Genomic DNA, 25,959 nt, shown 5'->3' with positions numbered 1-25,959 from the left:
CTCTTTTCATAATTTTCTTGCATCACTTGCATTTCTTTTCCCAGTTTTTCCCTACCACTCTTAATCTCTTTCTTTAACTGTTCCAGGAATTCTTGTGGGGCATGGGTACAATTAGCATTTTTTCCTTTAAGGCTTTGCTTGGAGCTATCTTCATCTTACTGTCTTTTTCTGAGTTTTTGTCTTGGTCTTCCCTGTCACCCCGGTAGTTTTTATGGTCAAAATTTTTTTTTATTTGCTCATTTTTCCAGTCTTTTTCTTGACTTTGAGATTTACATTAAAGTTGGGCTCTCCTCATCTAGGAGTGAGGAGGTACTATCCCAAGCTTTAGGCTTTTTCTTGCTCCTATTTTCAGAGTTAATTCTGAGGATCTGCCACTTTCGATGCTTCCAGAATTGTGTTATTGGGGAGAAGTGTGGTCACTGCTTTCCTGGTCTTTTTCTGCTCTTTGTCGTGAAAGGGCTCCTGGTGTCCTGTAGCCACAAGCGCTTTCACTCCTTTTTGCCGTGAAACTGTGACCAGGACCCCTGTTCCCTTGTGACTGACTCTCAGCACTCCTTCCCACAACAGAGTTGCCCTTAGTACCAGCTGTATTCAGTGCCAAAAAAGGGTCCCTTGTAATCTCTTTCTGAGCAATTTTTTGACCCCCTTACTGTCTCTGGGCTGAGAACTCTCAAAGGTTCTACTGCTGCCCTCTGCTACTGCTACCACTTCTGCTACTGTATGGGCTCAAGAGAGGCCCTGTTCCCGATGTCACAGACTTCTGCTGACCTCCTCAGTTTTCTTAGGCTGGAAAAATATTTCATCCTGACCTTTTGTTGACTCTGCAGCTTCAAAATTTGATTTGAAGGGTTATTTTAAAATAGTTTGGAGGGAAACATTGAGAGAGTTCAACTGTGTTGTCTCTTACTCTCTATCTTGGCTCAGCTCCCTACCAGAGTTGTTATATAAAATGAAATACTATTTGTAAAGGGCTTTGCAAATCTTAACAGCACTCTGTAAATGCTAGTTACCATTATTTTCTCTTAAATTATAGACAGTAACTTTAGTAAGTTTTTGCTCAGGAAGTTCTACATAGGGATGAAGTCATAGGCTTGTTCCCCCTCAGAAGCTCATGGAGGCATCTTCTCTTCAAGGCATTAGTAGATAAGAGTATGGGCTATGCTGATTAAAAATGTTAAATATCATTTTTGAGTGATGATGTGACATGGAGACTTTAAGAAAATCTGTGACATCTGTGTGGAGGATGGATTGAAGTGGGTAGAGACTTGAAGCAGGTTAAAAGACATTGCAGTAATTCAGGCAAGAGGTGATAAGTGTCTAAACTAGGCTGGTGGCTGTGTGAGTAGAGAGAACGAATCTATTTCCAAGAGATGTTGTATGATTACTTTTTTTCTGTTAATTAACACATATAATATTTTAAGGTTTTCTAAAGCACTTTACATAAATTGTATTTGATTCACCCCCATACCCTACAAATTATATTCTATTATTCCCATTTTTTAGATAAAGACAATGGAGACAGGTTTGGTGACTTGCCTAGGGTACCACAACTACTAAGGAGGTAGGATTCAAACACAGATCTTCTTACTCCAAGTCTAGAATTCTATCCATTATTCTTCCTAGAGCTGTGATAGGAGAGTCTTGAAGGCAAATAGGATAGCCAACAGACAATCACAGAATCACAGAATTCGAGAATCAACTGGGACTTTATATTACTCAACTAGTTAAACTAACACTTAAAAAGAATCCCCACTATTACATACCCAACAAAGGGCCTTCTATCCTCTGCTTGAAGACCTCCAAGTAAATCAGTTAGGGTTTTTTGAAAGCACATTGATCCAAGGCTGGAAAAAGGTGTGTTAAAAGTAAAGTGATTTACTAATGATTTATATGAAATAGTAAAATCATTTTTTTAGGTATCAGTACAGAAGGAAAACTCTCCCAACATATTTTTGTCCAAAGCTAAGTGTGCTGGTTATGTTTCTAGTTGTTCTTCAGGCCTGAGTGTGAGTATTGAAATAAGGCTGCATTACTGAGGCAGTGTTAAGGAATACAAGAAAGAGATTTAGGAAATGAGGGTCTAACTCCAGAGAGGGAAAAATGGTGAGAAAAGTCCAGGCATGTATTCTTACAGTTCCCAGGGTGCATAACAGATTACCAGGAAGTTGGCCTATAGATTAAAGGATAAGCGTGGTCCTTTCCCCACGTACGCAAGAGAATGAATCTGTGATCTCATCTATGTTTTGTCCAGCAATGCAGATCACAACCAACTATATCTGTTTATTATGTATGACTCTTGTACATGTCCTCCTCTAGATTCACTAGAGGAGATCCACCCATCATGCTGAAGACTTCCTTTTAACATTAGTAAAGTCCGTTGCTTTCCATCAGTTATCCTTCACCCTCACTACATGACCAGCCCATCCAGTTTTGATTGTACAATATTACCTTGATGACATTCTTTAAACTGGTTCTTCTTCATAGCCCATTACTGTTTATGTGTTTTTACCCTGCACCTGTCCCCAAACTCGTCATTGCTTTTTTTAAAATTAATTTATTTTGATTTATCAACAATTGCTTCCATAAGCTTTTGAGTTTTAAATTTTTCTCCCCCTCCCTCTCCACGACAGCGCACAATCTGATATAGGCTATACATATACATTCCTATTAAACATATTTTCACATTAGTGATGTTGTAAGTAAGAATTAGAACCAACAGGAGGAACCACCAGAAAGAGGAAACAAAATCTACAGAAGAAAAAAATAGCAAATAGTATATGCTTCGATCTGCATTCAAACTCCATAGTTCTTTCTTTGAATGTGGATAGCATTTTCCATCATGAGGCCTTTGGAGATGTCTTAGATCCTTGCATTGGTGAAAAGGGTTAAGTCCACCAATATTATTTATTGCACCATGTGGCTGTTAACTGTGTACAACTTTGTCCTGGTTCTGCTCACTTCACTCAGCATCAGACCATACAAGTCTTTCCAGGATTTTCTGAAGTCTGGCCTGCTTATCATTTCTTATAGCACAATAATAGTCATATACCAGAACTTGTTCAGCCATTCCCCAATTAATGGGCATCCTCTCAATTTCCAACTCTTTGCCACCACAAAAAGAGATGCTATAAATATTTTTGTACCTGTGGGTATATGATTGCTTTAATATAACATTTTAAGGATATCTAGAACTGTCTTGTGATGAAGTATCTCTTTCTCCCTAAAAGCATCACTGCTACCCTTCTTATTTATTTTAAAAGGTGTTAACTACTACAGGGAATTGTTGTTGGGGTACAATAGCATGTAACAGTAGAAATTTATATATTATCTAGGTCTTCACTAAGTTACAGCCTCTGATGACCTATTATAAGGAACTAGAATTAGCTTTTTCTAATTTCTCTCCTCTGATTCCCCCCACTCCCCCTTCTTGACCAATGGTGTCAAACTCAAATAGAACTGTGGGGGCCATGGCATAGTGATCCCTGCAGGTTGTATGTTGACTTAGTTTTAAAATATATTATGTATGTTTTATTGTATTTTTATTTACTTTGTTAAATATTTCCCAGTTACATTTTAATCTAGTTTCAGAGCAACAAAACTGACACTTTGTTCTGGACTCCTCTCAGTTTTCACCATGTTAATGCTAAACTTAGTGCAGACACTCTTATCACCTTAGCCCACTGTAACTCAGAACTCTTGAGCTCAAAAGATCCACCAACCTTAGCCTGTACAGCCACACCAGGCTGAAATGAGATAGTCGAAGTACAATACTTCTTGATGCTCTCAGAAAAACTTGGAAAGACTTATATGAATTGATACAAAGTGAAATGAGCAGAACCATTACAACATTGTATAGAGTAACAGCAATAATATATGATGATCAACTGTGAATGACTTAGCTATTCTCAACAACACAATGATCCAAGACAATTTTGAAGGACTTAAGTGAAAAATTCTATGCATATCCACAGAAAGAACTGATAAGTCTGAATGCAGATTGAAGCATACTTTTTCTTGACGTTATTTTTATTTTTTTTTTTTTTGGTCTATGCTTTCTTTTATGACATGACTAATAAAGATATGAGTTTTGCTTGACTCCACATGTATAGCCTGTATTAAATTGCTTGCCTTCTCAAAGAAAGGAGGAAGGGACAGAGGAAAGGAGAGAATTTAGAACTCAAAATTTTTAAAAATGAGTGTTAAAAATTATTTTACATGTAATTGGGGAGGGGAATAAAATATTAAATTTAAAGTTGCAAAAAATAAAAACAAATTTGAGGTGTCAGAGTACATTCCCTTTCGTAAAGGTTTGGGGTCTTTAAAAACTTATTTTGAGAATCTGAGACATCATTTTCTGCAACTTCTTGTGTATCCCATTGATCATCAGTTAATACCTCTTTGTCCTTGGGCAAGTCCACTAATTTCTCTGGGCTCCAGTTTGCTCCTTTATAAAATGAGAGGGATTGGGCTAAAATGGTTTTCTAGCTTTAGATCTGCCCTCAACATGTCAAGGACAGGTCAACACTTTGTTGTAAAAGTGGGAAACAGAATGTATGATAGAGCAGCATATCTGTTTGGGGTTACAACTCAAACCCCTATATACTACATCATTTCCCTCGATAAGAGTAATGTTGTGTTTTGGGGAGTAGTATCTGAATGTATCACTTTGAATATTACTGTTACTTTAAAAATCTTGTATTGCACCACATGTTATTTGAATTTGTTATGAACTTTCATAGCTGGTGAGTTTAAAGATCTATCATAGTATTTATTTTATGGAAATAAAGAGTGGAGGTATTTTGTGTTAATAAGAATATTATGATGTGAGGAAAATAACATCATTTTGTTTCCTACATAATTTAATCCCAGTATCAATGGAATATAAACATAGTATTTATGTTATATCCTAATAAGTATTTTTGAAAATATATTTTTATTTTGATAAATATTTTCCAATTACATTAAAACATTTTTAACATTTAAGAAAATTTTTTTTTAGTTTTGTGTTCTCTCCTTCATTCCCCTTCCTTGCCTCCCCTACTCCTTGAGAAGACAGGACCTACCTCAGAAAAACTTGGGGTAAAATTTCCCCCGGTTCTTGCTTTCTTTCTAATTTAGGCTGCATTAATTTTGTCTGTGCAAAACCTTTTTAATTTCATGTTATCGAAATTATTTGCTTTATTTCCTATGATCCCCTCTATCTTGTTTGATCATAAACTCTTCTCTTATCCATAGATCTGACAGATAAATTTTTCCATTTTCAGCTAATTTTCTTAAGATACAACCCTTTGTATCTAAATCATGCACCCATTTTGACCTTATCTTGGTAAATGGTGTGAGATATTGATCTATGCCTAGTTTCTGCCAAACTGCTTTCCAATTTTCCCAGCTGTTTGTGTCAAATGGAGTTATTGCCCCAAAGGCTTGAATCAGTATGGTCAGACCTGGGCATTTTTTTTTTTTTCACACAGTTGCATCAGTCAACTGTCCTAATGGGGGACAACCAGAATGCCTTAAGTCAGTGCCATATGAGGATGTATTGGAAGAGTTGGAGATGTTTAGCCTACAAAGAAGTATCTGGAAGAGGATTGGATTTATCTGTTTCTTGGGGAGAGGAGTGAGGAAAGTGCCAGGAACGATAGGTGAATGTGAGACAAATACCCCTTATCTCAGGAAGAGCTTTCTAATAATTCAAACTAGCCAAAAGTAGAATCAGCTGCCATGAGTAAGTCATGGTTTTCCACCTCCTTGGTTGCCTTCATATAGGGTCTGGATGACCATTTTGTGTATGTTTTAGTGGAGATTCCCTTTTGTGTTTGTGTTTTACTAGATGGCCCTGGAATTCCTTTCTAACTCTAAAAATCTCTGGTTCTGTGACTTTACTTGAAGGATATACTGATACATAAAGAAAACTTTGGCCTGTCTCTTGTAGCCAAGAGGAGATGCAGCAAGATTCGAGGATCTTCTCACTTGTACTTGATCACTTAATCAATTGATCTTTGGTTATGATAGAAGTTGGGAGTATTGATAATGTGCCCACCTAGGATATCACCAAATATAAGCTGCCTTTTTGTTTTTTTTCCTCTTCATCAGAAGTTCTTAACCTTTTAAGGGAACTAATTATGTTTAAATACAGTTATCAAAACAAAAAAAGTTCACAGAACCACAGGTTAAGAACTTCTGCCCTAGATAGTTTGTCATACAAGGAAAAAAAAATTCCCTGGACTAGGTGTGCTCTTTCTCCCTTATTTCAATCCAACAAATATGTAATAAGAACTTATCGCTTACCTTGCTTAAAAGTTAAGTTGAATAGCTAAATCTCTTTACTTTTCTTTTTTCTACCCAATGCTGTTTTTCTTAAAGATGTATTCCCTATTTTGTAAAAAGTCAGTAGGGTTAAGTAGATGGAATTTTGATTTGAAGACTGGTGGACTTTCATGCTCTGTTACAGCTACAAACATATATCATTACAAAATGATATACTTCTTGCATAGATTATCAAATGAAGCAAAAAATTATTTTACTGAAATTTTTCTGGGGAAGGTATTGGCCCATTTTTGAAGGGAAAATGAAAATATATTCCAATATGTGGATGGTAATGCTTTAAATACTATTTTTTTCCTTTTCAGAAGTCAATGAAAGGATTCCTTTTTGCTAAGCTATATTATGAAGCTAAAGAGTATGATCTTGCTAAAAGGTAAGGTAACATTTTTATAAAATATGAGATTTTAAGTTTTTACAAAAGATACCTTTCATATTTTAATTGCTTTACTATATCTGCTATATCAAAGTATAACTAATATTGGTATATCCATGAACAACTTCTTGGATTATTAAAGATTCAACATGATTTCTTTTAACCTCCACCTCCCTTACTAAGGAGGGATTAATGTTAGCAGTGATGACCGTGAGGTATTAGAAGTTCCCTAAGGGCCTTTAAATCTTTAACAATTATTATATGTCCTTATATATCATAATTTTTGAAAATTGGTACTCTATATAGTACATGTTACAACCTTTTTCGTTCAGAATTTTTAATTAACTGAAATCCTATTCCTTAACTTCTGAATAGATCGGATTTTATTGTTGACTGATTTACTAAAGCACAATGATTATAAATATTCCATTATATCTAAATTTAGTGGATTTATAGTGAGAAACAAGAATCATTGATGACATGATTTAAAACTGGCCATTGCAATAACTGTTCTAAGATAATTTCAGCTACATCAGGCCTGCACAAAATGTGCCTCCAGGCATTGGCAGCCTGCCAAAGGATTTCGGGTGGCACTTGTGCACTCTCCTGTTTGTCTTGTGATTTGTGTAACCAACCATTTGCAGTCTGTCTCTAGTCTAACCTGAGGCCTGAAGAAGTTTAGCCTACTTTAATTATGGCCCCTACCTACTGCCAAGTTGTGAAGGTCTGAGCTGTATTTTACTTGTTTATATTTAGTTGTAGTCTTTGAAAATTATTTTTTAGAAGTAATTTCATTTACTTATTATTAATTATTTGTGCTATACTGCTAGCAGAAGTTTAGTTAATGGTAAATGGTAGATTACGTCAATTGGAATGGACATATCCAAACTAGGAATTCACCCAAAGAAACCACTTTGTAAGATCCAAGTCTTCAGACTTACCATCTTGCCCCTTGGTTCACTTTTTGGTTGTTCCCATTATTGTGTTAGTGACTGTGTCACTTCTCATATTAATGTTAAAAGGTCAGATTAAAGTAGAGTTACTACTCTTTAAGATCTATTAGAATTTCTACATACTTTGGTCGTTGTTTTGGTTTAAATAACTTTTTCTTCCAATTTATTTTGGGCTAGTACAAAATAAAATTATGTATTTCAGGGCACCATAGTGCAGATATGCCTCAGTTATAACTTAAACCATCTAGAGCAAGGTTTCTGAACTGGGGGCCTATGAACATGGATGGGCAAAAAAAAAAAAATAATAATCTTCATTTTCACTAACCTCAAACTTCATTCAAAACAAAGCAAGCCACATTGTTCTGGGAAGAGGTTTATAGGTTTTAACAGACTCCCACATGGGTTCATGACACAAAGGTTAAGAAGGCTTGGTCTAGAGCATGGAAGAGAACCAAGAATTAAGTGGGAGGAGAACCTGTGAGCAGCAAATTTAGCTGGTAAAACCTCTACACTGTAAATAAGATTGGTAAGGCTCTCCATCTCATGCCTATTAAAATTTTCCTTTATTTAAATTTTTGTGATATCTTTTATCATGTTCATTTATGAACATAGCCTTCCCCCTTTCCCAGTGAGGCATCCCTTATAACAACAAAGAAAGGAAAGGGACATTTTCAGTAAAATTAACTAACACATCAATAGAGGCTGTCAGCATATCCATATAGGTTCCATATCCATAGTCCCCCTTTCTCTGCAAGAAAGGAGTGAGGTGCATTTTTCATCTCTATTCTGAGGCTAAGCTTAGTCCTTATAATCACACTGCATTGAGCTAAATTTTTTTTTTCACTTACATTGTTATTATGTATGTTTTTCCTGGTTTCTGCATACTTCTCTTTGTATTAGTTCATATAAATCTTCCTATATTTGTCTGAGTTCTTAATATTCATAATTTTTAAGGTGTAGTAGTATTCCAATACACTCATGTACCATATATATCATTTAGCCAGTTTAATTAATGGTGCTTATTGATTCTTATATGTAGTTCTAATAAACTTGATTATTTGGTTTCCTAGAGAGACAACATGGTATAATGTAAAGAACGGTGCACTTTGTGGCGAAACACTTGGCTTCGAGTTCTGACTCTAGTCTTTGCTGGTTGTGTGTTCATGGGAAAGCTAGATAACCCCCCTGAGCCTTAGTTGTTCCATCTGTAAAACTGGGGTGTTTTCACATTCTTTACTCCTTAGTGTGAGAGTCTGAACTGTTATGGATAGTAGGAAAGTCTTGGGAGGTAAAATGGATAAATCTTAGGAATTGATTGGGCACAGAGACCATGGGAGGGAAAACTTATTTTTATCCTGAGTGGGAGTTACTTTAACAGAAACAGGGAAATCAGGAGGAGGAGCTCTTTTTCAGGGGAAGATGAATTTGGTTTTAGACTTGTTGAGTGAGGTGCTCCAGTAGGTCAATTAGGTCTAGTAGTAGGTATTTGAAGTTTCAGCACTATCATACAGGACAGAACTTGGAATAAGAGAGATAAGGGAAGGTTGAGACTGTCAAAGGGAGGAAAAAAAGACCACTGAAAACCTACATTAGGAATGGGAAGAGAGATGGAGTGATCAGAGATATAAAAACTAAAGAGCAAGACAGTTCTAAGACAGAGGAACTATTGAGTGATATCCCCTTGATTCAGGGAGTTTGTTAAGGAAGGTAAGAAATTTAGAGTTATCATAGGTACTGATTTACTCAAGGGGTGATCTATGGAGGTTGTACAAGTCCCTTTGCCTTTCCTTTTGTTGCTTGCCACTTCATTGTTAAGAACACCAGATTGGGAACCAGGAGACCTTGTTTCTATTATAGTCCATTCTCTGCCACTAAATAATTTTTTGACCTTGGACAAATCATTTAGTGTGAGTGACTTGAACTTAGATCATCTCTTAAGGTCTTTTCTACCTCTAAGATTTTGTGATATTAGATTCACCAGTTCTTTACACTTTATAAAGTTCCTAAGCCTACAAGAAATAATCTTCACGGCATAGCTTGTCATGCAGACATATTCCTTCCACACCTCCCTAAACATTCCTTATAACAAAATATAAGAAAGGAAGGGGAGGAAAAAGGCAGTTCAGCAACCAGGTCATTGACCAGATTTGAAAGACTATAAGGAATAGGGCTAGAAGACACTACAAATTGGGACTAGATGATCTGTTACATTTTAATGGTGGGGTAATTGAGGCAGGGAAATGTGAAGTGACTTTTCCAAGGTTACATAGCAGAACCAGGGGACTAGCACCTTAGTGTTTCATCTTTCTATCTGACTCTCTTTAAGTCTCCCTGTACAGCCGTAATTGCCACATTATATATGAGCCATAATTTTAAATTATGTAGAAGATCTCTGTGGTTCCAAACCTCCAGTTCTGTCAGAATCTTTGGTCAAGATATTAAATCTGTCTTTAGTTTAAACTTAAAATATATTGAGATAGTCACTTTTATTCATTGAGCCTTCCTTCATTCCAGTTTTACTTCTGTAGGATCAAACCTTGACCTTTGGCATAACTGTGATATTATCTGAGGTTACTGAGTCATATACATATATATACATACACACACATACACAATATACAATATATATATCTTCATGCAAATTAAGGAATGACTTAATACCCTATGATTGAAGACTTTTTCTATTTATGTACAGTTGCTTTTCTGAGTCTGCTGTTTTAACTAATTACTTAGCTTTTTTTTTCCCTTAAAGGAATGGACTATGGTTATTTTGTTATCCATCATATTGTAAAACAGATTACAGCAATTTATATTACAGTAGCTTTATAATTTTTAAAACATAACACTCAATGAACGCCTAAGAGACAGCATATATTCCAAAAAGTATTTCAAAATTCTGATTAATTTTAGAGTTCAGACTGTGGTGAAGAGGGAGGGGAAAAATGTGAAGGTTGAATCTTTCTGTTTCTTCTGTTTTCAGCATTGGGTAAAAAGTTTGGTAGATGAGTTTGAAACTAATAAGAATTTTGCATTATTTGTGAGTTTTTATTTTATAAGCTATTCATATCATTCTTCACAAATAATTTTGAATTAGAGGTATTGGTCACTCAGTTAAGTAAATAGTGTGGTAACCAAGAGATAATTTTTTTTTTAAATTTTAGACTCAAATACCAGAACTCAAATACAGAGTAGAGAAAAGAAAAAGAAAGATATAAACTTAAATATTGAAACTTAAATATGAAGTAACAAAAGAAAAAAACATATGTGCACAGCAGAACATAAGAGAGGATTCAGAATATATACCAATAAATTTTCATTCGAAGAAAACCTGTATGATAAATACATATTGTATTGAGAGCTGTCCGTCTTTTCTTTGCTTGATTGTAAATTTTCTTTTGTTTTCTGCTAGGCACTTTTTTGTTCTGTTTTCCCCCTTCCCACTTCCTTGCTGCCTACCCAGAGGCTACAATTATATGTGGATGCATGTATCTGTAGATATAGATACATGCATACATACATACATATATAGACATATATTTTCCCTTACAAATTCTACTCCTGATCTTTGTTAATGTTTGTTCTTATCTTATTTCCTATTCTACCTGACTCTTCTACTTTACTTCTACCCGCTACCTTGCCCTTCTGTTACTTAGCCTCCACACCTCCCTCCCCCAGGATTCCTCCCCATCCTCCCATTCCCATTGATCTAAACACCCTTCTATTCTCCCCTTAACCTATTTTCTCATCGTCCCCTGTAGAGATCTCTCACTTATCCTCTCGTGTCCCCTCCATCCCCTTACCATTTTATTTCTTTTGAATTTAGAAGACTTTTTATACTCTTCTAGATATATATGTATTGTTCCCTCTTAAGCCCATTCCTGATGAAAGTAGATTACCAGAACTACTAGCCCTCCTCCATCTAATTCCTCTGTGTTGATTCTTCCTCTTGCATCTCATTTATATAAAATAATTACTCTTTTTAGCTGTTCCTTATCAGTTTTACTTTTTAAAGTTATATTATAGTCAATTCGACCCCAATCTTTCTTACGAACTACCCAATTACTAATGACAATCTTAGACATACGTTTTAAATTTTACATACATAAAAAAAATAATCTGTCCTTATTGAATCCCTTGTAATCAGTCTTTGTTATGTACGTTATATTTTGTATGCCAAATCTTCTAATAAGTTCAGGTTTAGTTTTGTTTTGTTTTTAACAAAGTCCTAAAAATCTGATAGTTGATCAGATGTTCATTTTTTTCCTTCAGGATTATGCTTAACTTTGCTGGGTATGGTATTTTCAACTGGAACCCCAATTCTTTTGTTCTTCAATATATGGTGTTCTAAGACCTGTGGTCCTTTAGTGTCTTCACAGCTAGGTCTTGTGTGATTCTAATTGTGGCACCATCATATTTAAATTGTTTTTTTTTTCTTGTTGCTCTTAATATTTTCTCCTTGAGCTGGAGTTTCGGAAGAGATAAATATTAAAATGTACTAGGTTAGTAGTAATTTTTTTTGTTCCAAGTAAGCTAGAAACTGTTCTGTTGTGTTTTATAGGATAGAACTGCATGAAATTTATGTATTGTAAAAGCCTCTTTAAATTCAGTGTTTGAATTATATCATAGATATATATCTACTTACCTTAATGTACAAGAGAGGGATCCTAAAGCACACAAGTTTCTGGGTCTTCTCTATGAAGCTGAAGGAAACATTGACAAGGCCGTTGGATGTTATAAGGTGAGTAACAAGTGTTGATTAAAATGTGAATTCTTTGTCAGTTTGATCCTGTGTTATACTAATATATCACTACTATTTTTATTATTAATGTTAGATGCTACTTTTGGGGGAAGCTGTAGTTGTTAGAAGCACATGATGTAGTACATAGAATATTGGAGTCAGGAAGATTCAGGTTCTGCTTCTAATTTGAATGAGCCTGTGTTACAAATCATTTAATCTGTTAATGCTACAGGCACCTCATTAAAATGGAAATTCCTCAAATTGTTGAAATCATAGGTCTAGAACGAAACCATACACATTTTTAAAAAAGCGTCACCACCATTTATAAAAATAAAAGATATTTTGAAAAACTATGAATAAATGAAAGAATATTTTTGAGTACATCCATATTACAGTTTAGTTGATATGACGTTGTTAGAACTATTCTTTAAATTCTTTGGTATAAAAGTACTATATAAGTATGATAATTGCTAAGATTTCAAAACAATTTATCTAGACATACATTTTTGTGATATTTATAGTTTCATTCCTTTTGTGTGGATAAAGATGCTCCTCATTTTAAACATTAAACAAAAGAGCAAAATACTGCTTTTAAAAGATATCTGTTGTATTATTTGCATTTCAAACTTAACTGATTTCACTAATTTTGAAGTGCCAATTTTTCTGGGATTATTTAAGTACAATTATTTACCCAGAATTCAGTGAATTCATAAATTGTTGCCATATATATGCTTCAGCATTATTAATTCATTTGTTAATGCTCCTTTTTTTTTTTTAATTGCCAGCGTTCAGTAGAACTAAACCCAACACAAAAAGATCTTGTGCTCAAGATTGCAGAATTGTTGTGTGAAAATGATGCTACTGATGGAAGGGCAAAATACTGGGTTGAAAAAGCTTCTAAGCTTTTCCCTGGAAACCCTACAGTCTATAGGTTGAAGGTAAAAATCTTATTTTTTAATTAAGTGAAAATTATATAATTTTTTGTTCTTAAATTCCAAAAACAAATCATTTCCATATGTGCAGTAGAATAGAAACGTATTGCAAAGGAAATCATTAATCTAATTTCATACTGTTTGCTTTTAGAAATATACATGTATACCTATATATACTTTCATGTATTCATATATATGCACACACACATATGTGTTCCATGTATTACTTTCAAAGCTATTCTGCTTGTCTGTACTTCCTTCTGAAGTTGGTTCTGTTCTATTTGGGGCATTAAAAAGTTTCAGTGGCCCGCTTTTCTTTTTTATGACAACAGTATTACAGGCTTGTCACTTTAAAGAGAGGAGAAAAAGAAATCCTTTTCAAAAATAAATGCGATACAGCAAAATGAGTCCCTACAGTGGCCACATTCAAAGATGTATGTTTGTTTCCGCACCTTGACTCCATCTGCATCATCATTACATTTCATTTCTTTGATCAAAGTTCTCAAGAGTTTCAAAATTGTTGTTTTTTATTTCTTAACAGTGTTGTCTTTGTATATAAGTTATCTTGGTTCTGCTCACTTTACTCTGCATCACTTTATGTTTCCCATGATTACCATAAATCATTTCTTTTGTCATTTCTTAAAGAACAGTAATATTCCATTAGTTGATTTGCCATAATCGTATTTAGTCATTCCTCAATTGTTCTCTTTCCCTTTTAATCTCCCTCTTTATTATCAGGGAGTTTGTTTTCCTGGTGACTATTCCCTCTCTGGTAATAGCCTCCTCATTTACCTTCCCTTTCCCTATAGTTGCTTATTTCTTTGTTGGGTTTCATATATTTCTACACCAAAGTGTGTGTTCATGTGTTCAACCTTTCTTTGTCTTATTTAGATAAGAATGAAGGTTATCTGATACTTACTTCCCTATCGTTTCCTCCATATTTGTATATTCTTCTCCCCATACACATAAATTATGAGAAATAAAAGCCTTTCTATGATAGTGTATTCTTTTTACCCTCCTTTTTCTTTCCCCTTTTTAAACCCTCCAAACAAGTGATCTATCCCCAGGTCCTATATCTTCTTTATTTACTTCTCTTAATACCATTTCGAAGACATTTAGGTTCTAGAGGGACACTTCTTCCTCATCCCTCATTAGAGTGTTAGCACTTTATCACATAGTTCCTTCCACTTGCTCAAATAAATTTTTTTTCTGGTTACTCTTGATTCTTTTTGCTTATATTTTAAAGTTTTTGTTTCGCTCTTGTCATTTCCTCAGTAATGCTTGGAAATCCTGTGTTCTGTTAAATGTCCATTTTACCCCTTGTAGATTTATTCTCAGCTTTGCAGAGTAAATTATGTCAATTGTAAGCCTGTATCTTTGTATTCTAAAATTTCATCTCATTTATAACCGAAGCAGCCAGGTCTTGTGTGATTCTTACTTTGATGCCTTAGTTCTTGAACTCTTTCACACGTAGTATGTACTTTTTGATTTATCTGCTTGCAACATGCGTGTGTGTGTGTGTGCGCGTGTGTGTGCGTGTGTGTGCGTATCCACTTTGAAGCCTTGAATTTTGGCTGTGGTAATCCTGGGATTACTTTTTGCAGTTTCTTTCAGGAGGTGATCAGTGGATTCTTTCTATCTTCACTTTACCATTTTTATAAAAAAAAAATTTTTTTTTTGCAAGGATTGGGGTTAAGTGACTTGCCCAGGGTCACACAGCTAGTAAGTGTCAAATGTCTGGTCTGAGACTGGATTTGAACCCAAGTCCTCCTGTCTCCAGGACTGGTGCTCTATCCATTGTGCCACCTACCTGCCCTCTTTTTGGTTTTAATAGATACTTCTATAGTGTCCGGGCTTTTTATCATGGTTTTCCGGAAGTCTTATTATTTTTTAAAAAATAATTTATTTATTTTTAGTTTTCAGCATTCATTTTCATAAGATTTTCAGTTTTAAATTTCCTCCTGCTCCCTGTCCTCCTCTCTCCCCAAGACAGCATGCAGTCTGATATAGGCTCTGAAGGCTGATTATTCTTAAATTTATTTCTCCTTATCCTGTAGTAGGTGTCTTATATTCTTTTTTTCTTAATCTTTTGATATTGAAGTATTTCACGTTTCACAGAATAATTGATTTCAGTTTGGTCTATTCTGATTTTTAGAGAATCTGTTACTTGGATCAAGTGTAACACTTTTTCTTGTAAACTATTCTTCCAATCTTTCCTCTAGGATTTCCATTTTTTATCTTTTGCTTTATTTCTTCTAGGGATTCATATAGTCTTGTGGAAAATACATTTTCTCTTTTGAACCTCTGCTTGAATTGTCATGGCATTATTTTCTCATGGGTTGAATTTTTGGGCCTCTCTTCATCTAACAATAATTTTTTATAGTTGTTGGTGTTTTCTTTGGTTACGCCTCTCTTCATTCTTACTTCCTGAACTGTGATATTGTGCCAGGGCCAGGATCAGTCTTCTGCTGCACTTGGTGATAATTATCTCTGTTTGGTCCTAATTAAGGTCACTTGGGTTCCTGTGACCTCCACCTCTTGGAGTTAGCCCCTCCCCTTCAAATAACCCTCCTTTTGCCTTTAAATCTTTGAGGTTAAGAGCTCTGGATCTTTGGGGTCCTCTGTGTTATCTCAGGACAAATACTGGGACTTTGGAGCCCTGGGGCATTCTGGTCTAGGCACTAATCATGCCTGGACTGATCCAGTGCTGTTCCTAGGGTTTCTTAAGGTCCATACTCTGGGTTTCCTTCTGCTCTGGTTTTCTGGGGGGAGATAGCTACTTCTGCTGTTTTTGGATACAGATCTTAGTAGTCTACATGTTGTGTGTCTTGTTATACTGCAAGGTGTTCAGCTTGTCTGTACTGGTGCTGGCTTTGTAGATCACCTTTCCTATTTATTTATTATTATTATTTTTTTTTTTTACTGACTCTGTGCATTTCTTGAGTGGAAAAAAATCACTGTAGTTCTCCTTAGATTTCTTGATCATTATTTGGTCAGGTGCAATTTTTAGACTTTTCCTGGTGTAGGTTATGTGCGGTAAATTAATCTGTAGTAAAAAATCTAGCACTCATGTTTAGGGACTGAGGGTAGAAATAGAATAGTTCCCTAGTATCTGGCATAGTTGTTTTTATTTACAACTAATGGTATCTTTAATACTTTCAGTGAAAAAATGTAAACACCTATGTGCCACCAACATTGTGCTAGGTGCTTGTGATATAAAGAAAAAGTAAAACAGCTCCCACTCTCAAAGAGCTTACATTCTATCAGGGAAGACATTCTATACATACATAAGCATAAAATAATTTACAAAATAAAAGTAAGGTAATTTAAGGAGTGGAGGGCACTAGCATTTGGGGAATCAAGAAAGGTTTCACATAAAAGGTCATACTTGAACTAAATCATGAGAGTAATAATGGATTTATTTACATTTAGAAGTATGGAGGGAGAGTATTCCAGGCATTGAGTATAGCTAGTTCAAACAGCAAGAAGGTCAGATTGGTTAGAATATACAATGTGGGAAGGACATTAATGTCTAATGAGTCTAGGTAGTTTGGAGCCAGATTGTGGAGGGCATTAAGTGCCAGAAAGAGAGGAATTTATTTTGAGGGTAGGTATTTTTGTATTTGTAGCCTTGCACATAGACACTCAATAAATATTTGTTGATTGATTGGTAAACTTGAATATGTTTGGTATTGATTCTAAACTAAATATATAAATTTCAATAGGAGCAGCTTTTAGACTGTAAAGGTGAAGATGGATGGAATCAGCTTTTTGACTTGATTCAGTCAGAGCTCTATGCAAGACCTGATGATGTATATGTGAACATCCGATTAGTAGAGCTGTACAGGTCAAATAAGAGACTGAAAGATGCTGTGGCCCACTGCTGTGAGGCAGAGAGAAATCTGGCCTTGAGAACAAGCTTGGAATGGTACTCATGTGTTGTGCAAACACTTAAGGTAGGTAAAAGCCTGTTCTGTACATTTCTTTTTGGCATGTGACAACACTTTTTCCTTTTCATTTATTATCCTCTAAGAGGCATCTTTGTCTTATACTTTAATTTCTTCTGTTTTCCACATGTAAAATTTCTTGATAACAAATAAATGGCATTATTGTTATCCATTTTACATATATAGGGCAGCTCAATAACATTCAATAAATATTTGTCATGTCTGTGTGAGGCATTATGCCAAGATCTCTGTAAACCATTTATTTATCCAATATGAGTAGCTGTTTATATTGTTTGAGTAATTAAGGATGTGGTGAATTTATTTCACCTTATTTGAAGAAAGACTAGAATGGGAAAAGGGATAATTTTGAAGTTTTACTTATCAAATCAGTGTATACATTATGGTTTCATTGGGGGACATTTGCTATTATATAGCAAAGGACAAAGAACAAAAATAGTTGGTAATTAAATGCATTTTAATTTATTTCTACCCAATAGGAATATCTGGAATCTTTACAGTGTTTGGAGGCCAATAAAAGCAACTGGAGAGCAACCAATAAAGACTTACTTCTGGCCTATGCCAATCTTATGCTTCTTACGCTTTCTACTAGAGATGTACAGGAAAGTAGAGAATTACTGGAACGGTATGATAATTATAAGGAAAGCAATTAAATCTAAATTACATTTTATATTTTAAGGAGCAGTTCACTGTTTAGTTGGTTGAGTTAATCTCTTTCCCAAAATGGTTGTTCATATGCTGTGCCTAGAGGACTGTTAAAATTGGTGCAAGATGATGAGAATTCTTCTCTACCAATTCTCTGTAAGAGATATTAAGATTTTATTTTGCATAATTTTTAGTCTCTGAGCTTCTGATTCAGGTTTGAAAAAGAAGAAAAATGTGCAAACCTATGTTGTTAATATTTTATTATGGCGTGCTTGAGAAATGATGAATTTGAAAATTGATACATTATGGAAAAGTGCATTAAGTTCTAGACAACCAGGAGACCTTGGGTTTGAATTGCACTTGAAAGACTTAATAATTGTAGGATCCTGAGCAAGTCCTGTAATCTATCAGAACCAAACTTTCATCATCTGTTAAATAATACTTATAAATTAGTTTCCTCACAAACTGGTGAGGAAAGTACTTTTCAATCCTCAAAGCATTATATAAATGTGGATTGTTTGTTACTAATACGATTATTTTATTTCCTGTCTATATGTGGGATTGTCTTTCCATCTGAGTCTGTTGTTACTGAATCAATGCTTTACTCATATTTTAGTACTTTTAAAGGAACTTTAAAGGATGTCTATTTCACTGGCTTAATTAGGAATTCTTGGTTTTGTAGGAAGATGTTTAATGGTTTTTGTTTTCACATTTTGAACACTTGTTACATTTTTCTGAGTTTTCTAAACTTGTTTTAATGATTTCTGCCTTAATTAGGTACGGTTGGTAAATCACTAAACAAATAAAAAATTAGAGTGAGCTAAAACTTTAGTATAGGCACAATGTAATGGATTGATTGACATAAGTTAAAAGTGTATACTAATTTGATAAATAAAACTAATTATTCAAAAAGGGGGAAGAGGGACAGTTAGGTGGTGCAGTGGATAGAGCACTGGCCCTAGACTCAGGAGGACCTGAGTTCAAATCCACCCTCAGACACATAATACTCATTAGCTGTGTGACTCTGGGCAAGTCACTTAACCCCAATTGCCTCACCAAAAAGGAAAAAAAAAAGGGAAGGAGAAAGAGAATAAATCTTTTCAGAGAAAAAGGAAAAGGATGCTAATCTCTCTTGAAAAGTATCAGTAAACTGCTATATTAAATGCTCTTTCCAGTGGATCTGGCCCTTTCAACTTTAGTTGATTTCAGTTATCAAGTTATTTTTGTTATATGACCTGGGCAAGTCATTTTACCTCAAGCAACTCCCTGGTACTGATCTATTAAGTCATGGACAGATTGCTGACTATATTGGTGGAAGGAATTCCCACACTGGGAGTTGCTCATGCTCATAAATTCTAGTTCCTTCATGTTCCTTTGTCTAAAAGTTATCATAGGCAATTATAGTACCATAAAGGGATTTCTTGTTGCTGCTTAGATTTGTATTAATTTTAAAGCATAATCTATTAGTTCCTGAGGAAAAAATAGCCAGCCTCTTAGAAATTGGCCAGCCCAAATTAGCTAGGCCATTGCTTTTCTGTACTTAAAACCTTTTTCAGCTTGGTAGAACATGCCAGCATTCTGCCTCTGCTGCTACACTTTTTGAGAGCCCAGGATCATATATGCCAAGATAAGATTGGGTAGGTTTAGCAAAGGATAGGTATTAATGGAGAGTGTAACAGTTTTGTTAAGCTACACCAAAAAATATTTGACTCTAGAATTTAGTTTTGTTTGACTGTGTATATGTATATCTTGTCTGGGAATTCATAACACTGCAAACTAAATAACGAATGCGTTATAAAAGACTTGAAGAGACTGAAAGGCAGTTGAATACTGAGCCTCCCCGCCCCCCCAAGTCTATTCTTTGTCCTTGCTTTAGGTTAAGGATGGACAGTCTTGCTTTTCTGCAGAGCCGCCATCCTTAAGGAAAGGAACATTTTTAGTATTCTAGTAGATTTCACGTTTTTCAGGTGTTTTGCAATAAACTCTTTTCCCCAATAGCTGAACTTTGCTTTGCTTTTTTTTTTTTTTTTGCATGGGACTTTAGGATGTGAACAAAATAAGAGTTGTTTCAAACAAGTATTTAAATAAATAGAATGGTTGGTGATATTTATCGATCATAGATCTAGCTTGGCAATCTGGCTCTGGAATCCAACTCCTTCCTTTTACTTCCTTTACGGAAGTGGGCCCCGGGGAGGCTAGGTAACTCAGCCCAAGATCACAAAAATTGAATTGAACTATGATTGTCAGTATTGTTCTTCATCTTCAAAAGCAAAATGTATGTTGTTGGGTTATGTGTTAGTTTGTAAAAACTTAAGATAAGGACAATCACAATTTGATTTATAACCTTATTTGAGGGATTCTTTTTTCTCCAATTCTTTTTTTGGAGGGAGGGAGAGGGAATTTGATGAACACCAATAAACAATATTTCTACATGTAAAATCAGTAAGGGGATTGTTTTTGAAATTGTACATGTAAAAACATAAATATTTTTTTGAAAAAGTATAAATTAAATTTTTAATGTAGTGTAGTATCAGTGCTGGTTTGTGTCCCTGTCTGAACTTCTTTTTTTTTTTCTTTCACTAATGTTTCACTTTTCTTCCCTTTTTTTGTTGGTGGTGGTAGGGCATATCATTTAATGTATTTCCACAACCTCCACCTCCCCCAAGGGTTATTTCTTTACTTTTACTTTAAAAAAAAAATAATTTGTTGTGAAATGTGTTATCCATTTGATATCAAAGATGTGGATTATTCCCTAATTCAGTAACCTTTGACTACTCTTCTTTGCAACATTTTTGTGTTGTAGTTTTGATGATGCACTTCAGTCTGTGAAATCTTTTATGAGTGGAAATGATGAGCTATCAGTTACTTTCCTTGAAATGAAAGGTCATTTCTACATGCATGCTGGTACTCTGCTTTTGAAAATGGCTCAGCACAGTGAAGTGCAATGGAGAGCTCTGTCTGAATTGGCAGCCTTATGCTATCTCATAGCATTTCAGGTAAGCAGCTTCCAGTTTAATTAGGTGTACATTTCACCCAGTTGATCTTCGTATTTGTAATGTTCCACATGGATTTATCCTGGTTGTACCTCATGTTAAGAAGTTTCAGTAAGGGAATAGCCAGACTTAGAAAAAAGAGATAAATTAAGAACTGATTATAAGCATTGGGGACATTTTTTCCCTTTGACAAAAGCATTAACTTCATAATTTCTTTAAGTATAGCGCTTCTATTGTATATTTTATATGTGATTAAAAACTAGGGATGGAGCCAAGATGGTAGAGTAGGGGCAGCAACCCAACATTTCCCTCCAAACAACTTAAAAATAATACATCAAATCTAATTCTAGAACAGCATAGCTGACAAAAGATCGGGTGAGACATTTTTCTAGCTCAAAATAACTTAGGAGGTCAGTAGGAGAGGTCTGTGACACTGGGGTGGGGGTTGCCTAGAGTGGTTGTGGTGGTCAGCCAGCAGTGGGTCTTGGAGGTGGCTACAGTAGTTGCAGCAGCAGCTTTGAGATCTCTCAGCTACTAAGTGGAGTGGACAATTGATCAAAAAGAGATTACAGAGAACTCTGAGCTTACTGGCACAGCACTAGGCACTATTTAGCTACTCCATTGCACATATACAATTCTAGGGCACAGAGGAGTACTTGTGGTCAGTCCCAAGGGAATAGGGGCCCTGATTGTAGTTTCAGGGCCGAGAGAAACATTATCACTTGCAGCTGTAGAGTAGCAGGTGCCCTTCTTGGGTAAAGACTGGAGCACAGACCAAGAAAGCAGTGACCACACCTCTCCCAAAATAACAGTACCTTGGAAGCACCAAAAAGTGGCAAAACCCAGAATACGCTCAGAAAACAGCAGCATGAAAAAGCCTGAAGCTTGGGACACTGCCTTTCCGCCTACAGGTGAGCAGAGCCCAACTTTAACCTAAAGCTCAAAGCCAAGAAATAGGCTAGAAAAAGGAGCAATCAACAAAAAAAAAATGTGACCATTAAAAGCTACTATAGGGGGAGGGAGGATCAAGACATAAACTCAGAATAAGACAACAATGTGAAAATAGCTATAAGCAAAGCCTTTAAAAAGGAGATAAAATTGCTAATTGGACCCACGCCCAACAAGAATTGCTAGAAGAATTAAAGAAAGAGATAAGAGTGGTAGGGGAAAATTGGGAAAAGAAATGAAAGTGATATAAGAAAAGTATGAAAAGGGAATTGACAGCTTGGTAAAAACAGGCACAAAAGATACTAAAGAAAATAATGCCTAAAAAAACAGAATTGGCCTAATGGTAAAAGAGGTACAAAAGCGCACAGAAGGAAATAATTCCTTAAAAATTGGAATTGGGCAAGTGGGAAGCTCCATAAGATACTAAAAATCAATAAAACAAAGTCAAAAGAAAAAAAAATTTTAGGACCTCACTGTCTGCTATTTATTTACTCAATCTTGATGGCTAAATGTGAAGATTAAAATAACTGAAGACTGCTTCAGTGACCCATGGTTTCATAAATATGAATGAATCCCTTCATTGTGCACAAATTTTTAAATTCTCTGTGACTTAGCAGTTATTCAGGAGGGATGACACTGAAAAATTCAATAATCTATTGATCAGCCTTCTTGAAGTTATGTAGGCTGATAATTGTAACCTATTCTGGTAGAAGTTTTCAAAGCTTCTCCTATGTTGGCATACTTTTTAAGCATATAAGGCCACTTCTATGCAACATTGGGGAACATGGGTGGAGGAGTATATAAGTTGGATAGTTTCTGCTTTTGTAAGTATGGCCTCTGGAATGATTTCTAATAAAGTTTCATTTTTGTAGAATTGGTAAAACATGAAGGTTGGTTTCATTTTAACAGAAAAAATAGTGGATTCTTTGTTTTTTCCAGGTAAATGAATGCCTTTGAAGCAAGTCTGTAGATAAAATTTCTCATTTCTCCATATATTATTTTTTTCATTTCTACATCTTAAGTGATCTTAGAGGTTTAATGGTTAGACTGACTGATCCAGGAATGCTTGTCTTTGGTTGTGGTCTGTTCAAGGCTTGGGTTCCCAGACCCTAAAACCTTGAATAGCCAATGAAACTTAGATTTATTTATTTATTTATTTTTTAGTAATTGGAAATAAGTGGTTTTACTGGAATGTAAGAGCCACTCAAATAACTCAGACTGTGAATGGCTTCATATATCTGACGTGATGGTGAAGCTACCCATTTGCAGAAGTAACAGTTGCTGTGTGATGGATATACTTTACAGTTAGAAAAGCCACAACCATTTAGTCAACGTCAAAATTGCTGTCGTCTCTCCCCCCCCTGCTGTGGCATTGAATCCTTGTTTGGTAATGTTTGCAGTAGTAAAACAGTAGTTTTTCAGGTTTATTTTCACTAGGTGCTTATTTCCTCTTTAAGAAGTAGCATCCTATGGGGTAGCTAGGTGGCGCAGTGGATAGAGCTCTGGCCTTGGAGTCAGGAAGACCTGAGTTCAGCCTCAGACACATAACACTAAATAGCTTTGTGACCTTGGGCAAGTCACTTAACCCCATTGCCTCATCAAAAAAATAAAAGAAAAGGAAAAAAAAGTAGTAGTATCCTGAGGCAGCTAGGTGGCGCAGTGGATAGAATACCAGCCCTGGAGTCAGGAGAACCTGAGTTCAAATATGACCTCAGACACATAACATTCACTAGCTGTGTGACTCTGGACAAGTCACGTAATCCCAGTTGTCTCACCAAAAAAAAAAATGTAGTATCCTAATCAAAGCTATCAATAGTTATATGAAGAAGGCTCTTAAATCACTGATAATTAAAGAAATGCAAATTAAAACAACTTTTGAGGTACCATCTCACACCTATCAAGACTGGCTGACATGAAAGAAAAGGAGAATGACAAACTGTTGGAGGGGATGTGGAAAAATAGAGACACTAATGTCCTGTTGGTAGAGTTATGAACTGGTCCAATCATTTTGTCACTATGTCCAAAGGCCTATAAAACTCTGCATACCCTTTGAACCAGCAATACCACTATTGGGTTTGTATCCCAAATATATACAAAAATATTGAAGCTTTTTTTGTGGTGGCAAAGAATTGGAAATTGAGGGGATGTCCTTCCATTGAGGAATGACTGAATAAGTTATGGTGTATAATTGTGATGGAATACTGTTGTGGTGAAATAAATGACACAGGGGATGGTTTCAGAAAAACCTGGGAAGGCTTATATGAGCTAATGCAAAGTGAAGTGAGCAGCACTGTTGTAACAATGATCAGTTGTTAAAGACTTAGTTACTCTGATCAATACAGTGATCCAAAACAATTCCAAGAGACTCATGATGAAAAATGCTGTCCACTTTCAAAGAGAAAACTGTTGACGTCTGAATGCAGATTGAAGCATATTGTTTTCACTCTTTTTATTTTTCCTTCCTTTTTTATTTATTCATTTTTTGCAACATGGCTAATATGGAAATATGTTTTTTCTGACTTCACAAGTGTAATGAGTATTGTATTTCTTGCCTTCTCAAGGGGTTGCAGAGGGGCTGGAGGGAGAGAAATTGAAATTGAAAATAAAAATAATTAAAACATTTTTAAAGAAATAGTTTCCTTCTAATTTTCTCTTTCCGGCTATTTGAATTTTTTGCCCATCAACAATGGCTCACCCTAAATATGATTGAGACATAAGCTAGAGGATAGTGATTACATTTATTGTTTCATGGTTCGAGGGAACTCCTTCTACCTAAGCAGGCAGGAACAACTTTCTGTGCAAGTTAGTCTTAGTTGCCCAGAAACCTGAGAGGTAAATGACTGGGTCAGTGTCATTGGCCAGTATGAGTCAGAGTTGAGACTTGAACCCATCTCTTCATGTCCCTAAGGCCAACTCTGTTCAGTATGCCATTCTGTGTAGCTAATTAAAACTTGTTTATAAAGGTGGTAGGAGCATTTAAAAATTCAGTATTTATATATACTGCTAAAGTCTGCCTGCATTGTTTTATTTAAATGGTTCACTTCCAGGAACATTTGTAACCAGAGTTAAATTGAATGTGTGGTGAAAGAGAGTTCCTAAGAAATATTTTTCATTGTTTAATTCTGTATTTTTAGGATAGACAATGTCTTTCAGTATACTGTGTAGTCAAATTTCAGAAATTTATTTATTATGTCTTAATTTTTTTTTAATCTGTACTCAGATTAAACATTATGCTCTGCCATTTTTTATCTTCATTTTGTGAATTCTCTTCCTGAAGCAAATATATATTATTCTGATTTCTTATATTTTCATCAGGTTCCAAGACCGAAGACTAAATTAATGAAAGGAGAAAATGCTGGACAAAATTTGTTGGAAATGATGGCTTATGATCGTCTGAGCCAGACTGGTAATAGCAGAGTTTTGTTGAGCCTCCAGTTTACCAGTGTGATAGGATATATATATGTGATTATTCAAGATAGTTGCCAGGGAGAAGTATGCATAAAATGCTGTGAGATTCATAGATCGATTCTTTCTTTCATTCAGCAAATATTTGAAAACCTTTTGCTTACAAGGGACACAGTTGTGTGTCAGATGCCAATATGTATTATGACTTTACCTCAAGGAGCTTACAGTCTGGTAGGAAAGAGAAAACATATACACAAATAGTAATGAAAGGCCACAATTGCCATATGAATGGTAAACTTTATGCCCAAAATAACAGGAGGAGGATTCCCTGCCATTAGACCAGTTAAATAGGTCTTCTTTAGCTACTTGGCTTTTTCCTGTGACTTGTTTAAGCTCTATACTTGAAACTTTTCCTTTTAGTCGTGAAAATAAAATGGTACTTTTCAATCATTTTCAAATATTTTCTTACTCTCTGCTCTTGATATACTGGCATATGTATTCAAATACTTTCAAATACTTTAAAATTCATGATATATAACATTGTTCTAAGTTTGGAACATAGATCAGAATAAAAAAAAAGATCTGAATATCAATCACCTTATTTGAAGGCAAGTATTAGGGGAAAATGTAAGGAAATTTAATATGCCTAAACTCTTGATTTTTGTGATTAATTGTTTAACATG

General features: G+C 35.2%; 1 protein-coding gene across 1 annotated transcript in view; it reads left to right on the top strand.

Annotated features, from left to right (window-relative positions):
* Positions 1–25,959, top strand: part of LOC114046167 (E3 SUMO-protein ligase RanBP2-like) — a 76,362-nt gene that overhangs the window by 15,435 nt on the left and 34,968 nt on the right. Inside the window, exons 2-8 of the mRNA XM_027866411.1 lie at positions 6,630–6,697; positions 12,277–12,388; positions 13,174–13,326; positions 17,046–17,276; positions 17,765–17,910; positions 20,734–20,926; positions 25,187–25,277. Of these exons, the coding sequence (XP_027722212.1) occupies positions 6,630–6,697; positions 12,277–12,388; positions 13,174–13,326; positions 17,046–17,276; positions 17,765–17,910; positions 20,734–20,926; positions 25,187–25,277 (994 nt within the window). The remainder of the gene's footprint in view (positions 1–6,629; positions 6,698–12,276; positions 12,389–13,173; positions 13,327–17,045; positions 17,277–17,764; positions 17,911–20,733; positions 20,927–25,186; positions 25,278–25,959) is intronic.

The sequence above is a fragment of the Vombatus ursinus genome, unplaced genomic scaffold (assembly GCF_900497805.2).
Source record: "Vombatus ursinus unplaced genomic scaffold, bare-nosed wombat genome assembly UNPS02014781.1, whole genome shotgun sequence".
NCBI lineage: Eukaryota > Metazoa > Chordata > Mammalia > Diprotodontia > Vombatidae > Vombatus > Vombatus ursinus.
Note: the sequence above shows the minus strand (reverse complement) of the source record. Positions and strands in the feature narration are given on the sequence as shown.